The sequence below is a fragment of the Palaemon carinicauda genome, chromosome 26 (assembly GCF_036898095.1).
Source record: "Palaemon carinicauda isolate YSFRI2023 chromosome 26, ASM3689809v2, whole genome shotgun sequence".
Classification (NCBI taxonomy): Eukaryota; Metazoa; Arthropoda; class Malacostraca; order Decapoda; family Palaemonidae; genus Palaemon; species Palaemon carinicauda.
The window spans coordinates 34,622,824-34,640,248 of record NC_090750.1 but is presented as its reverse complement, the minus strand read 5'-3'; the positions used below and the strand labels follow the sequence as shown (position 1 = coordinate 34,640,248).

The following is a 17,425-nucleotide window of genomic DNA, read 5'->3' as shown; positions in this document are numbered from 1 at the left end:
TGTTGCAAGGCAGACGAGGAAAAGAGTTTTGAGAGTAAGGTCTTTGAAGGAAGCTGACTGGAGAGGTTCGAACCTAGGAGACATAAGGAACCTTAAGACTACGTCTAGATTCCAGCCTGGAGTGGATAAACGACGTTCTTTAGAAGTCTCGAAAGATTTAAGGATGTCTTGAAGGTCCTTGTTGGATGAAAGGTCCAAACCTCTGTGGCGGAGAACTGAAGCCAACATACTTCTGTACCCTTTAATCGTAGGAGCCGAAAGGGATCTCACATTCCTTAGATGTAATAGGAAGTCAGCTACTTGGGTTACAGAGGTATTGGTAGAGGAAAGTGCATTGGCTCTGCACCAGCTTCGGAAGACTTCCCACTTGGATTGGTAGACTCTACGAGTGGATACCCTCCTTGCTCTGGCAATCGCTCTGGCTGCCTCCTTCGAAAAGCCTCTAGCTCTAGCGAATCTTTCGACAGTCTGAAGGCAGTCAGACGAAGAGCGTGGAGGTTTGGGTGTACCTTGTTTACGTGAGGTTGACGTAGAAGGTCCACTCTTAGAGGGAGAGTCCTGGGAACGTCGACCAGCCATTGTAGTACCTCTGTGAACCATTCTCTTGCAGGCCAAAGGGGAGCAACCAGCGTCAGCCGTGTCCCTTCGTGCGAGACGAACTTCTGAATGACTCTGTTGATGATCTTGAACGGCGGGAATGCATATAGGTCGAGATGGGACCAATTCAGCAGAAAAGCATCCACGTGAACTGCTGCTGGGTCTGGAACTGGGGAACAGTACAAAGGAAGCCTCTTGGTCATGGAGGTGGCGAACAGATCTATCGTAGGCTGACCCCACAAGGTCCAAAGTCTGTTGCACACGCTCTTGTGAAGGGTCCATTCCGTGGGGATGACTTGATCTTTTCTGCTGAGGCGATCTGCTGAGACGTTCATGTTGCCCTGAATGAACCTCGTTACCAGAGTGAGATTTAGACTTCTTGACCAAATGAGGAGGTCCCTTGCTATCTCGTACAGCTTCCTCGAATGGGTCCCTCCCTGCTTGGAGATGTAAGCCAAGGCTGTGGTGTTGTCGGAGTTCACCTCCACCACCTTGCCTAACAGGAGGGACTTGAAGTTCATTAAGGCCAGATGAACTGCCAGCAGCTCCTTGCAGTTGATGTGGAGCGTTTCCTGTTCCTTGTTCCATGTTCCCGAGCATTCCTGTCCGTTCAAGGTCGCGCCCCAGCCCGAGTCTGATGCGTCCGAGAAGAGATGAAGATTGGGGGTCTGAATCGCTAACGATAGACCCTCCTTGAGAAGGATGTTGGTTTTCCACCACAAGAGAGTAGTCTTCATCTCTTTGGTGACAGGAATAGAGACTGCTTCGAGCGTCAAATCCTTGTCCCAATGAGCTGCTAGATGGAATTGGAGAGGGCGGAGGTGGAGTCTCCCTAACTCGACGAACAGGGCTAACGATGACAGGGTCCCTGTTAGACTCATCCACTGTCTCACCGAGCAACTGTTCCTCTTCAGCATGCTCAGGATGCATTCTAGGGCTTGGCTTATCCTTGGGGCCGATGGAAAAGCCCGAAAAGCCTGACTCCGAATCTCCATTCCCAGGTAAACGATGGATTGGGAGGGAATGAGCTGGGACTTTTCTAAGTTGACCAATAGACCCAGTTCCTTGATCAAGTTCAAAGTCCAGTTGAGACTCTCCAGACAGCGACGACTTGTGGGGGCTCTTAACAGCCAGTCGTCTAAATAAAGGGAGGCTCTGATGTCCGATAAGTGGAGGAATTTTGCAATATTCCTCATCAGATGCGTAAACACCATAGGAGCTGTGCTTAGGCCAAAACACAGGGCTTGGAATTGGTACACAACCTTTCCAAAAACGAATCTCAGGAAAGGTTGGGAGTCTGGATGAATAGGAACGTGAAAGTAAGCGTCTTTCAGATCCAACGAGACCATCCAGTCCTCCTGCCTGACCGCTGCTAGGACCGACTTCGTCGTCTCCATAGTGAACGTCTGCTTGGTGACATAAGCATTGAGCGCGCTGACGTCCAGCACCGGTCTCCAACCTCCTGTCTTCTTGGCCACCAGAAAGAGACGGTTGTAGAAGCCCGGGGATTGATGGTCCCGGACTATCACCACTGCCTTCTTCTGTAACAGGAGCGACACCTCCTGGTGTAACGCTAGCCTCTTGTCCTTTTCCTTGTAGTTGGGAGAGAGGTTGATGGGAGAAGTGGTCAGAGGGGGATTGCGGCAGAATGGTATCCTGTAACCCTCCCTTAGCCACTTGACAGACTGGGCGTCTGCACCTCTTCTCTCCCAAGCTTGCCAGAAGGTCTTGAGTCTGGCTCCTACTGCTGTCTGGAAAGGAGGAGAGTCAGTGTTTGCCTTTTGAAGTCTTGGGACCTTTCCTAGACCTGCCCCTGGAAGAGTCTGGACGGGTACTTCCTCGGCTGGGGGCTCTGCCACGAAAGGGCGGAATAAATCTCGTAGCAGGAGTATCGGCCACTGGGGTGCGGTAAGTTCTGGGAACTGAAGGAGCAACCTTAGCCTTACGAGCTGAAGAGGCCACAAGGTCATGAGTGTCCTTCTGAATAAGGGCCGCAGACAAATCCTTGATAAGCTCTTCGGGGAACAGGAACTTAGAAAGCGGAGCAAAAAGTAACTGAGACTTTTGACAAGAGGTGATGCCAGTAGAAAGAAAAGTGCAAAGTTGTTCCCTTTTCTTGAGTACTCCTGAAACAAACATTGATGCAAGTTCGCCGGACCCATCCCGAATTGCTTTATCCATACAGGACATTATAAGCATGGCTGAGTCCTTGTCCGCAGGGGCAGTCTTCTTGCTCAAGGCCCCCAGGCACCAGTCGAGAAAATTGAAAATCTCAAAGGCACGAAAAATACCCTTTAAGAAGTGGTCTATGTCGGAAAAGGTCCAGCAGACCTTAGAGCGCCTCATAGCTGATCTACGTGGAGAGTCGACCAAACTTGAGAAGTCAGCCTGGGCAGAGGCAGGGACTCCCAAGCCTGGTTCCTCTCCTGTGGCATACCATACGCCCGCCTTAGAAGTCAGCTTAGTAGGAGGGAACATAAAAGAAGTCTTCCCTAGTTGCTGTTTGGACTGCAACCAATCCCCTAACATTCTTAAAGCTCTCTTAGAGGATCTAGCAAAGACGAGCTTAGTATAGGCCGACTTAACAGGTTGCATGCCTAGCGAAAACTCAGATGGAGGAGAGCGAGGGGTAGCAGAAACAAAATGATCCGGGTAAACCTCTCTGAAAAGAGCCAGGACCTTGCGAAAGTCAATGGAGGGAGGAGAAGACTTGGGTTCCTCCACGTCCGAAGAGGGATCATCTAGGTGCACAGCTTCCTCCTCAGAAACCTCATCACCAGAGTGTTGCGAAGCGAGAAGTAAAGTTACAGCGGTGTGCTGAACAGCAGAATCCTGACAAGCGGGTGCATAAACACTTGCGGTTTCATCCTCAAGTCTCTGTTGAAGAGGATGAGGGCTGGTAACGACAAAGTCAAGAGGTTGGGATGAAGGAGGTTCTGCGGCGGTTTGAGGAGCAAGTGTGGAGAGAGGCGACTGTATTAAAACCTGAGGTTCAGGCTGCAAAGACTGGTCAAGTAGAGTAGAGGAAGGTAGGTGCATGCGTTGAGGTGGCTGACTCCTAGCATGAGTTTCCTGTCTCAAGAGTTGCGCTTGCTTCAAGGGTTGAGGTGGATGCGCAGTAGCAGGTTCCTGTCTCACGAGTTGAGGTTCTTGAGGTGTGAGCTGCGAGAGTTGAGGTAGTAGCTGCGCAGAACGCAGTTCCTGTCTCACGAGTTGAGGTTCTTGAGGTGCTAGCCTCAAGAGTTGAGGCTCTCGCCTTGAGGAAAGTTGAGGTAGCAGCTGCGAGAGCTGAGGTGGCTGCCTCAAGGAAGGTAGAGGTTGTCGTACCTCAAGAGGTTGTTGCCTCGAAGATGGTCTAACCGCAAGAAAATCTTGCCTCAAAGGAAGAGGAGGATGTAAGGCATAAGACTCCTGTTCCCATTGTTGAGGTTGCCTTAAGGAAGGTGGAGGTTGCTGCACAACGCTGGTAACTGGCAACTCCGAACGCGGTAAGGTAGCTTGAGGAACCTCAACTTCGTACGCCTGGCAGACTGGACTGCGGTGAGGCGGAGCGCTCGCAGGAGGAGGTGTAACCTTCTCTGCCTGAAACTCACGCATTAAGACCGCAAGCTGCGACTGCATGGACTGCAGCAAAGTCATCTTGGGATCAACAGACGATAAGGTCTGTTGAGGCAAAACCTTAACAGAAGATGAGGTCTGTTGAGGCATCGCCTTACCTCTCTTAGGAGGTGTGCAGTCACCTGATGACTGCGGAGAGTCAGAGCTAACCCAATGACTGCATCCGGGTTGTTGAACTCTTGAGGTCTGGACTTTACGTTTAAGAGGTCTTGAGACCTGAGTCCAGCGTTTTCTCCCCGAAATTTCTTCTGCAGACGAGGAAAATAAGGGCTCAATCGTCTGCGGGTGGGAGTGACGGTCTCTGTAAGACACGCCCGCAACCACCGAGGATACTTCTGTGCGCCGATCAAGGCCTGCCGAACCCTTTTGCCCTTCGACATTGCTTCTCCCCTGGGCTTGGGAGCTTGCAAGAGGTCCCGGACTGGGAGGACGACTGGCACGCACAGAAGTACCCTCACGCACAACACTGACACTGACACTAGCACTCGGCACCGCACTGACACTAGCACTCGGCACAGCACTGGCACTACCACTTCCCACTGCACTTTTGACCTTAAGTTCCTTGACGTCCGCCAAGAGGAACTTGTGGTCACTCACTACCGATTCCACTTTGTCACCTAAAGCCTGAATGGCACGCAAAACATCGGACATATCAGGCTGAGCACAAATAGTAGGTTCGGGGGTAGCCACTACAGGGGGAGGAAAAGGTTGAGGATCATGAGGTGAGGAATAAAGCGAAGAGCGAGCAGAACTCCTCCTAACTCTCTCTCTCTCTAACTTAGTGGTATATTTAAGGAATCGAACAAACTCAAGTTCCGAAAGTCCGGCGCATTCCTCACATTGATCTTCCAACTGACAGGATATTTCCCTACAGTCGGAACAAGCGGTGTGAGGATCAACCGAGGCCTTCGGAATACGCCTATTACAAGACCTACATCGTCTATGGGGAGGGGCTTGAGAAAGGTCGGACATCTTGAATCAAAGAGCTAGTCAAGGGGGATTCCAAATAAAGCAAAAGATCGTTAACCATTAATCAAATCAAATAAAAGCTATCTAAGCTAATAGAAAAGTTTCCAGTATAGCGAAAGCTGAAATCTTAGAGCAATACTTCACCAAAAACCGTGAACAAGACTCCAAAATTATAAGCGTATCCATGAACGTCTTGCCGGAAGCACGACAGAGGAAAAATTGAGGTGGTGTCAACAAGAAGTACTGCAGTACCTGGCCACAGGTGGCGCTGGTGAGTACACCCCCTTCTAGTATAGTGATCGCTGGCGTATCCCTTCCGTAGAATTCTGTCGGGCAACGGAGTTGACAGCTACATGATTATCGGGTAAGTTTAATATTGAAAAAAGAAGCATTTCTAGAGGAAGATACTCCAGGGGAGAGCCCTTGATGAAATTCTCATTGCTTAGCCACCAAACTACAGTAGATTGTTCCGTACACCTAGGTCCACCAGAACCAGATGGAGAGGAGGATTGTTGGCGGCTGACCATTGTCTCTTCAAATGCCACTAGAAGGATCTCTGACAAAGACACCCATAAGGAACTAGCTTCTCTAATGATGAGATGTCTCTGCAGTTGTTGCCACTTTCACACCGGTGGCTTTGCTGGGAGATAAAAGGTTGCACTACTTTTCTAAATCTGCTGATGATGTCATCTGAAGGAAAAGGCTTTGCTGCTGTCATATCAATCAGCATTCCCCAATACTCCATAGTCTACCTAGGTGAGAAACGTGATTTCTCCCAGAATTATGACAAAAAGCAAGGAGCCTGTCTTGGAGGTGAAGCAGTTGGCTCCAAGAGGAAGACGTGATCAGCCAGATGTGCAGGTACTGAAGGAGAAAGATTCAGTTGACATAAGCTCAAGCTGATATGAAAGTGAACACCCAAGTGACCATTTGGTGGGTATTGGCTAGCCCAAAGTGTAGGACCTTGAAATGGAAGACTTTCCCACTGAGATGGTTCTCTGGAAACTTGAAAGTCACGTCGCCTGAAGAACGAGCGCAAGTTCCGATCGTGTGGTTTACAATCGCATTGTTACTGATCGCATGATTCATGATTGTAGGGTTCCTGATCTGTGATTTCCGACTGTGTGGTTTACGATAACAACATTCCCAATCAAGTGAGTTCTGATAGTATTGTGATATTAATTCTGTCTGAAATGACGATTGCAAAGAACAAGAGAGGAAATCTGTAAAGGAGAAAGAATGAAATACGAGGGGAAGACCCTAAGGAAACCTCGGCGCTCGTGAAGCGAAGATCTCTATGTAAACGATCATAAGTTTTTCTTTCGCCAGTATCCTGGACTGAAAAAGCTGGATCGAAGCAGATGTCACAATTTTGTAGCCCAAATTTCACTGAGGAAAAGTCACGAGAGTTCCAATCATGAGGTGTCCAAACGCATGGTGTAAGACCAGGCTGTAAATGGTTATTTCAATAGTTAATGCTCCCGCTGGGACCACTTGAAGGGTGATGAAGGGCATAAAATTTGGTTTCAATATGGAAGACAGGGTCTAGTTTGTCTTTTCTTAAACTATCCTCTTGCATGTGGAGCACACATTTGGTTCCATACAGGACAGAGTAGTGATGGCAGGCATGTTTACCCCTATAACACGGACCAAATCCCATTCTCTGAGAAGGAAACTTCATAACATGAAACCTCTAGTCTCTTTTCTGAGGCAAGAACTTACCTGGACTGTCTTCCCAAGAGGAAATGCTTTTGTTAAGTATTCTTTGAAGTTGTAGCATCACCAAAGCATTACAGGAATGTCCCAGTGCAGGAGATGGACAAGGAGGGCTGCCAATGTCCTGACCAGGGTGTTTGCTTGGTACTGCATAAGAACTAACACTGACGACGCATTAAAAATTTATACTAAAACACTTACAATGACTGTATATGTTATACAGATTGTATATTAATGCTAGGTTTCATTGGCCTGGAAAATGAAGTAAGTGATTGATTGTTTTACACTAAACCAGTGCATTTTCAGGAAAAGTTGCTTAGCAAAGAGCAGGTTGTGCCAATTACAAATACCTACAAAGCCATATTCAAAAAATGTGTATGGAAGTACAGTATATGCCATACAATGGAGTACATTAGGCCATATCCTTAATTTCTATAAAACTCAGGAGCACAACACCAAACAAAGATGGCATAAAAAACTACAATAGATTGAAATTCATGTTTCATACTGGAAAGTATACAGTTAACAGAAACCTGTTCGAAAATCTACATTCACATCTACCCATACGGCTTTCTGGGTTGAATTGGCGGGGGGGGGGTAACGTTTTTAATTTTCCTTGGGGACATATGGGGTTTTAGGCATATTTTCATGTCAACTTAGTTAAATGTTTGCACTGCTAGGTCTTAGCCCTGAGGAAAATATGCCACTCCAAAGCCTATCAGTTTCCAGTACAGTGGAACCTCTACATCCGAACGTATCTACATCCGAATTTTCCAACATCCGAAGTAAAATTCGAGCAAATTTTTGACTCTACACCCGAATTTTATTTCGACACACGAAGTAAACATTACGCCATTGAGTGTCGAGTGCTCAGTTCTCTGTTCTTGTGTGTATCATGTGGTTGTCCTTTGTTTGGTCTGTTATTAACAGTGCTTATTTTCTTCCTTTTCTCACATTTCCTTTGTGATTTTACCTATAATCATGGTGCCTAAGAAGCTAAGTTTCAGTACAGGAAGAAGGCAATTCTTTCATTAGAATTGAAGCAAGAAATTATAGAAAAACATGAGAGCAGTGTGCATGTGAGTGATACTGTATGGCTAAACAATATGGCCGGAATAGGCCTATGATCTCGAGAATCATCAAGCTGAAGGCAGCCATTAAAGCAAATAACCATCGAAGGGGATCACCATTATTACAAGACATCGTAGCAATACCCTGGAAGAGATAGAGCGCCTCTTATTGATAGGGATAAAGGACAAAGAGATTGTTGGCACGATCATTTGTGAGAAGGGCCAGCGTGATGAATAGAAAGAAAGAAAAAAGTGAAGCAAAGAAAACCAAGATAGCGTTAACAAGCCCTTTTAAATATTACTTTTCTCTTTTTCTGTTTCTCTCTAAACATAGCATTATCATGTTCTTTAAATAAAATCTCTCTCTCTCTCTCTCTCTCTCTCTCTCTCTCTCTCTCTCTCTCGTTCTTCTTCGCTGTTGTAGTGTTAGATACGTCTACGTCTATTATTTTTTTTCCGAGAGAGAGAGGGAGAGAGAGAGAGAGAGAGAGAGAGAGAGAGAGAGAGAGAGAGAGAGAGAGAGATTAAACAAAAATGTGTTTAGAGTACATATGATTTTTAACTGCGTCAACGAGTTGAAAAACAATTAAATGAAATTAAGAAAGTAATAACAGCTAATCTGAATTCCTTTATTAACTAAAACAAATATTGATTCAAACACACTCGTGTGCGTATGCACAAACACACACACACAGGTGCAAGAATTTTGCTACGCAGTAAGAGAGACGGTCAGGGAGGAGGTAGAGATGGTGACTGCGATAACATACCGTAACTCGTCACTGAAAGTGATGAAAATAAAAAATCAAAAGAAAAAAATGTGAAAAATATGAAATATAAAAATAAAATAAAAAAATAAATAAGCTTAGTTAGATTAAAATTTCCGTAGTGTAAGTTACGGTATCGTAGTCACCATCTCTACCTCCTCACCGATCGTGTCTCCTTGTGCGTGTGTGTGTGTGTTTGCGGATACGCACACGAGTGTGTTTGTATCAATATTTGTTTTAGTTAATAAAGGAATTCAGATTCGCTGATATTGTTTTTTTAGTTACATTTAACTGTCTTTCAACTCGTTAACGCTGGTAAAAATCATATGTACACAACACATTTTTGTTTAATCTCAGTTTTGTTTAATCTCTCTCTCTCTCTCTCTCTCTCTCTCTCTCTCTCTCTCTCTCTCTCTCTCTCTCTCTCTCTCTCTCTCTCAGAAAAAAAAATTAATAGACGTCTCTAACACTAACAGTGAAGAAGAACAAGAGAGAGAGAGAGAGAGAGAGAGAGAGAGAGAGAGTATTTATTTAAAGAACATGTTAACACCATGTCTACCTTCTCGCCGATCGTCCGTCTCCTCATGGGTAGCAAATCCTACACCTGCGTTGGCCTGTCTCTAAGGTAAAGTGGCAATAAAACACATTTTTTATTCATTATTTCTTTATATTTATCTTTTTTACATGCTTCTTTCATATTATGCAGTTATGTTATTGTTATGCGTAATTATGTGTAGCCATTTATTAAGGATTTATTATGGGTTTATAGGCTGAGGAACGAATTAAATGAATTACCATGTATTCTTATGGGAAAATTCGTTTCGACATCCGAACATTTTCTACATCCGAAGTTGGTTCTGGAACGGATTAAATTCGTATGTAGAGGTTCCACTGTATAAATGGATAACAGAAACTGGAAAATCATTCAAAACTCATGAAAAAACGACTGAAAAATATAATTCTCCATAGTCAGGACGAGTGTTGAACTATATATAGCCCATTTACCATATGGTTTTAAAAATACAGTAATCTGTAAGCTGTCAACAGTTCGTGTAGTGTTTGTAGATCAAAGGACGCAGGTCAGCTCTAGCATCGAAAAAGATTAGTACAATCTCATCATAATAAACTATAGGGATATGGACTAACTTAAAATACTCCCTCCTAATATCACCTAGCCTATGTAGGCACGTACTCAGCGGGGCTTAAGATCCTTTGTTATCTCGGAGCCTTTGTATATCAACGGCCAGTTCCTCTGGCGTGGAATAAAAGGTATTATTGTACTGTATTACAGGGCAATGTAACCTAGGGAAAAAACTACTTTTGTCTATAGGAAAAGGTCCGTTCTCTTCGAAAATGAGACTCGTTCCTGTCGCAAATGAATGTTTCAGAAATATATATATATATATCTATATCCACCGATAATGGGGGACCCCCAGTGGGAACTCGGGGTTTCGGGTGGGGAAAACATACTAGGGAAATGGTATATAATGCTAAAACAAGCCTTTTCTTCTCTATATATTACCTTCTTGGATGTATAATAAACCGATAAAAAAATATGCTAATTATCTATATCCTATACTAACGGTACATTTTTCATTTATTTGTTGACATACTACGGGTCGGTTGTAGTCACTCTCGTTCGTTCCTTTGTACATAGCAGGTTTCGACCTGCGCATAAACTTATCCCACCTGAGCATAAAATCCGCCTCCACCAATAGGATTACTTCTCTTATAACCCCTCCCCATTTCCCCCTTCGTCACTTTACCCGCCGCATTCAAGTATTCGACTTCACTCGGTTTATTCAAGTATTTGACTTGATCCAGTACAACTATACCATTCCTTCTATGCAATACCAACGTATACATACTGTATTACCTTTGACCCAAGAATTACTCGTTTTATTATCCGATATCTTACAAAATCACCTCATTTTATATTCCCATTAAATATTATTTATCATACACTCCATTTTATCTTGCTATATTACTTTTATACATTTTGTTATTACCTTGTCACATCCCGATTTCACATCAATACTTGCTCTGGACAAGTTTCCCATTCTAGTTCATTCATGTTTACTCTCTACACTCCGATGTTTTTCCGTTAACCAATCACGAACCCATACGTAAGGAAAGCTTGCAAAGGGGGGCCGGTTAATATTTCCCAAACCAATTCCCTTATCTCTTCAAGTGGTCTCTTCATACCCCTTCCAACAAATCCTTTTCCGTGGAAACCTTTGTCTTAGTCAGGTCTTTTTTATTTCAAGTGAGGTTTTTTTGTATTTCACGATGGAAGTTATAGAAACTTGTAACGGCTGCAGTATTCCATACTTAAAAGCATTAGCTAAATTTCATGGGGAATTTTCTGATAGGACATCCAGTGTTGATAATTTCCTTAAATCACATAATGTAATACCCCAATGTTTACAGTGTTCCAAGTGCCGTTCATAGAAGTTAGACGTTACAGTCACAACACCCCGGTGACCCACAAGTTTCGTCATCCGGGTCATAAAAGTAAGTCATTAATTTCTTTAATTTTAATGTTTATAGCGTGCGCAGCTCAACATTACCACTTGCCAGGTACATACGAGCTTGATGTTTTATTTTCATGCGAGCGAAGCAAGCCAGTGGCGGAACAAGAACCATTATATTTAGTGGTTAATATTAACGTAACATTGCTAATATGCGTAGCATTGCTAACGTTAGCAATATCAGCGTAACACTGCTAATATTAGCGCAGCAGTACTAACGTTAGCAATGTTAGCGTAACATTGTTAATATTAGCGTAGCATTGCTAATGTTAGCAATGTCAGCGTAACATTGCTAATGTTAGCGTGCGCAGTACATTGAAGTGAGGGCGAAATTTGAACAAGAGCCATTATGTTTAAACATTTTAACAGAAAATATATACTTTCCTGCAGAAAATAACGTGATTTAACCGGTTTTCACCTTCATTTCATCTGCAACAACAACCAGTTCAGCTAATTGAAGTTAGTCAAACTGGTTGTTCTGTTTGTTTGCAGTTGAAATGAAGGTCAATTTCAGTTAAATCACATCATTTACTACAGGAATACATATATTTTCTGGTCGAAATGAGAATCTGTAATATAGTACAACTTTACCGAATAAAAATGGACATTAACTAACCTAAACTTTCCCCCCTAGCCCAACCTACAAGCCGTGTCCTTACCTACTTACCTAATGGGGGGACTAACGGCCCTTGCGAGCCCCCTTACACTGCCGTATTCTAAGTTAGCCGTAGTCAAACATACAGGTGGCCGCTATCATACATACACCCCGTTATCTCTAAGAGAACTAATTGGTGAGTGTGTCCACCATTCTACAGCTTAAAATCGTCGACCATTAGCTTGGCCAATACACCTAAAACAGGCATAACAAGTTTCAACTTACGACCTCAACGAAATAAATCATTGAACAAATCCCATTCAACAGAGCCATGACAGCAACCATGGATTAACAAGACTCAATCCCAAAGTCCTGAAATAGTCTACAAGAGATGTGACAACAGATTACTGTATCCTATACCTATACCTTACAAGAGTTTAGGTTATCCATAGATTACCGTAAAGGTCTGGAAGACCATTAAACTACATATTTATCGCTACTCTTACCTGTAACAGGCCTCGCTGGATCTTTAAAGCTCCCCATCATGTCATTCAAACATTATCAAGCGTCCAAAATATTCCAAATTAAGTCACCACAACACACTCGAAAAAAATATCAATCAGCTGATTTGATGTTGTTGACAACACAACAACAAATAGGAACGTCTATGTGTTATTGGAAGCGAATTCTTGGACTGTTTATTACAGATAGATATTAAACTTATGTTCAAGAACATATCATTATATTAATAAAACATAAATATACTTTATATATTTTGAAAATATTATTTTTAATAATATTTTTTATATTTTTTGAGTAATGTTTTGGTATTACTTACATAAATAATCAGGTTTTCTATTTCTAACTAGAGTTAACAGCACCAACATAGGATTGTAAGCATTTGTGATTTTGATAAGTGCCAGAAGGACACTTAATTCGAATCGCATGACAAGTAATATTTCCAAAAGCTATAAGAACTTATTATTAAACGTGAATTGAATTTGTTATCAAAAGTAGATACGAATACAAATTTGTATTGAGATGAGATGATGTTTTATTGATTATATATTATTTCTTCCTCCCATTGTTGACAAATGCAAAGTCCATAAAACGAACAGTTTTCATAAGTGAATTTTTGGCCTTTAATATTCGTTTTGCCTTATACTTCATTCAAAATAATGTGACTATCTAAATTTCACTAATAATATTTTAGAAATGTGTAATTATTAACGAAAGTAAAATGCTAACGGGATTTTATGTGAACAAAGAAACATCAGTAAAATCATACAAGTTAATGGATATTATTGTAAGATTTGCAAGAACCAATGCATGAAAAAAAAAAACTTACTAATACAAATAAAGATACTAGTCGGATCTTGTATTAACCAATCGCCTCATGATATCAGATGATTCCCATTTTCCTGTTACTTCGCAACTTCAACGCACCGAGTTGCTTTTGATATTCATTTAAAATGCAAGGCTGCTTTGGTAGCCACGGCAAAGACACTTGTCGTATTATGCAGGCCAGAGCTGTGGCTGGAATTTGAAATACTCTGATTCCAATTAAATCATTCAACCCGAGTGCCGTCATTCAGCTATATTGCTTAATGGTCTCATTAAAATCAACGTACTTTAGATTCGAGCTTCAGCCCATATAGTGATTCGACATATGTAGCCTACATCAACTCTCTGAACAGAACTGAATTCAAGCTTCTACTTTAGGCATTGTCCACACAAGCCCTGATTTAGTAGGAGTAGGTAGGCGGGGCTGGAGCTTGAATATGAAATACACTGAATATAGACACTATCATCAACTCTCTGAACAGTTACATTGGAATCAGTGAACGTTGAATTCTACTTTGATTTGTCAGGAGCGGGCAGAAACTAGAATTCAAAATTGAGTGTATTGACTCCATGAGATAATTCCAGTCACCGGCCCCCGCCCCCATACCTCAGTGAAACGTCTCATTAGCATCACTCACTGATTCCGATGACTTGAGACAGTTCCAAACAGTCAGTGGTAGGCATACAGTGTCATAGAAATAAACATATTTTAAATTTAAGCTTCAGTACACTCCTGCCTAGTCTTTCCAGTATCTGATTGGACGTTGCGCAATGCAGGTAGGAGCCTCAAAAGCTAGAATCTAAAATGCATAAATTCCAATGAAACTGTTCAGACAGAGCTTGAAGCAGAGGCCAGAATATTTTCAGTGGAATGAATATATTTAAAATTAAAACTTCGGCCTGTACCTGCAAAATTCCTGTACATGTGGAAGGCAGCCTAAGGTGGAGGTTTAGGGAGTGCAGGCAGGGACAAGTTGAAGCTTGAATTGGAAATACATGAATTTCAGTGAGATCATCTTTGCTGAAGGTGGGAATTGTTAAATAAAATGTGAAAAAAAATGGTAAATTAGGAGTTACTCTCACATTTGTAACAGTTATATCGACAGCATAGTGCCTTAGTAGTACTTCAGAATCACATCTTTACAATAGTACTTACATTGTTGAAATATCAAAGCATCCCCTTTTCTTAAGAAACAGGAATTTGTTTTTTTATGAATCACACAAGAGGTTTATATTAAGTGAGTCCATAATCTTAACAATTCTAGCGAAATATGGGATAAAATGAGAAAATTAAAATCATAATCTCAAACCAAAAGATATAGATCATCAGACAACACAAGGAAACTTGTGCAACAGTATCAGAATAGAAATTAATCACCACAAAATAGCTTCCATACAAAAGTATAAAAGTCAAACAAAATCATGTATCTTTTTGTTAGCGCATTTTTCTTGGAGTAGCATTTTTTATGGTCCTAACAGACATTGGCAATAACTGGTCTTTTGCAGGTATCCTGTAATATTATAATAAACAACATTTTTATGGTCTTCGAAACCGACAAACTTTGGACTTGCAGTTTTGTCTGGAACACCTGGTAAATCACTAGCAGGGTTGCCAATTGGTAGGCTTTTGAATGAGAATGGCTGTGAAACATTCCTAGAAAATTCCTTTAGGAACTTCCAGTTCCTTCTTATTTCATTTACACTTAGATCAAGAAATTATGTTTTACCACCTTGGATAAGAAAATGCCTCCAGTTCTGAATGAGTGTTATAATTATAATAATACTTAAATTTTTCACAGACTATCTGGAGTTTGGAGTCGAAATTGATAATGTCAGGGGTTGCTACAATTCTAACAGTTAGACTATTATAGATTTTCCTCTAGAACAGCAGTTCAGTGCGACTTTTCATTCCACTTGATAAGGGATATGCCCTATAGGATAGTAAAGACTTGTATGTATTGGAATTACACATGTAGGCATACTTTAACACAACCTTTACCATCTTCCCAATAAAACATTAGTTCAGGAAAGTTATACCTGATACATTGAAAGGATTAAGTTTATCTGAATAACTTAGGGTATAGGTGAGTTAGCAAGAGTACTCAGTGTTCATTCTCAGTGCTTCGAAGGTAAATATCCTTATTTTAACTTTACTTCAATACATCCCTGCTCCCATCCATTGCCATTGTCCCCATTCATAACGTAAAATTCCTGTCCAGCATCTCACTAGGGTCCCTGGGACAGAGCCGAAACAGCCTAAAGAGAGAGGGTCTTTAGTAATAACAAAGCTACGGTAGGCCATCAAATTACTTTTTTTCACGTGTGCAGTTTCCAGGCCTCAGGACAGATGCAGTTTTTTTTTTTTTTCTATTAGAATGAAGGTTTGTGAATTGTATCACCAGGTTGTTTGTGCCCTTGAGTTTTAGTGCTCCTATTCGCTCCTGTTGATCTTTGATTCGTGCTGTAGGGAGACATTTCTGGAACAACCAGTTCCCCCTCACTAATCAAAATAATTTTCCACATTGTTTTCATTATGATGAAATTCGCGTTCATAGACCGGGATATACATTTACTCCATTGAATAGCTTTAATTGAATTAAGGTTATCCTAAAACAATAATCAAGATATAGACATGTATATGAATACGATTTAATGGGAATGAATTTCAGGAATTGTTTTTTACTACTACATGATGAGGCTTTAAAGAACTTGGTTTATGATGATTCTTTATCAACAATACGGACTAGTTTTCCTGTTTAGTCTATGTTTTCTACGCCTTAGGTTCTGCTCTGGGCCTCTGCGGGGCCCTCTCTCTTACACACACTAATTTGCAAATGGCATTAATGAGTCACACTATGTAATCGATTTATGTTGTCAAACCCACAATCTCTAATATCTATTTATACTTTAAAGATTTTATAACCGTAAAACACTCAACATAGTCAGACATCAATTCTAAATTGCTATTACTATGCAGGATATTGTTATGAAAAACATATCAGTTATTAACACGCAGTTTCAGTATTCTCTCTCCAATCGACCCAATTCAAAGCATTAACAGTGTTGGCAGTTCCACATCTAAAGTTTGCAACTACTTAAATTTATCTTGTGTTTAGTTGTTTTTTCTATCTCATACAGGTTATGCAATGAATCATCTTCTTTTGTTCTATGACAACCAGCATAATCTTTTTTTTTACTAGCTGTACCATCAAGTTTGAAATTACATTCATTTTCAGTTTCGCCATATATCGAATAGTAAAAACATGCTAGCCTATGCCATCTATCACATATGTAATCATTTGATTTCATAATTAGATACCCATTCTATCAAATAAGAAATATTATTATTGTTATTCCTTTGCTATGGGGTTATCCTTATGTGCTTTATGTATCCTCTATAACTGGAATTCTTGACTTGGTGGTTCACTCAGCCTCATGATTGTATTCAAACCAAAATAAACTCTTTTTGACTTGGAAGTGTTGGTCGTGATAAAAGGAGAAAAGGGGCATATCGTTTCTACAATAAGGAGTCTCAAAGAGCGGAGACGGAGGCGCTCAGATAAAAAAGATATGCCTAATCCAGAGAGCACGAATACCCCCTAATAGCGTAGACAGAAGAGAGCTATCATTTACTGTACTTATCAGAAACTCATGTTTCTTCGTAGTTCATTGACAACTTTCCCTATGATAAATCAAGGACGTATATAATCGTTACCCATTGATCGTATATAACTTTTTTTTTTTTTTTTTTTTTTTTTTTTTTTTTTTTTTAACTGTCAAAATCAACTCTTATCACTGCACGAAAGGTGTACGTTGATGGACTTCTTTCGTAAAATAATGACAGACTGGAAGTGGAACATTATACAGTACAAAGATTTTGCAAATTTCTTGAATAGCAAAGCGATATCAATATTGGTGAATAATTCCCCCTCGTCTTTATTGCCATACTGCCTTTTGACCTCTATTCATCACATCATTGTGTGTGATACTTCCACATACATTCATGTGATAAATGTAATGGAGGGTGACAATTTAAAATAGTAGGTTCTTTAAAATCTTGTATAATAAAGATAAACGGACATAAATGTGACAAGCAGCGGGGAGCAGGCCCATGCTTGTCGATACAGTGACCACTGAACAATGACTGACTACTATATGCACATGGCGGAAAGAAAAGCAGTGTTGACACATATAATTACATTGTTGCCACGATGCATAATG

The 17,425-nt window shown here is 41.3% G+C and overlaps 1 protein-coding gene across 3 annotated transcripts in view; it reads right to left on the bottom strand.

Annotated features, from left to right (window-relative positions):
* The window catches only part of RhoGAP68F (Rho GTPase activating protein at 68F), a 379,237-nt gene extending 366,720 nt beyond the window's left edge, over nucleotides 1-12,517 (bottom strand). For all 3 annotated transcript variants that reach the window (XM_068349546.1, XM_068349547.1, XM_068349550.1), the window contains exon 1: nucleotides 12,367-12,517. In XM_068349546.1, coding sequence (XP_068205647.1) covers nucleotides 12,367-12,406 — 40 coding nt within the window. In that variant the 5' untranslated portion in view covers nucleotides 12,407-12,517. The remainder of the gene's footprint in view (nucleotides 1-12,366) is intronic.
* Nucleotides 12,518-17,425: the final 4,908 nt, after the last annotated feature.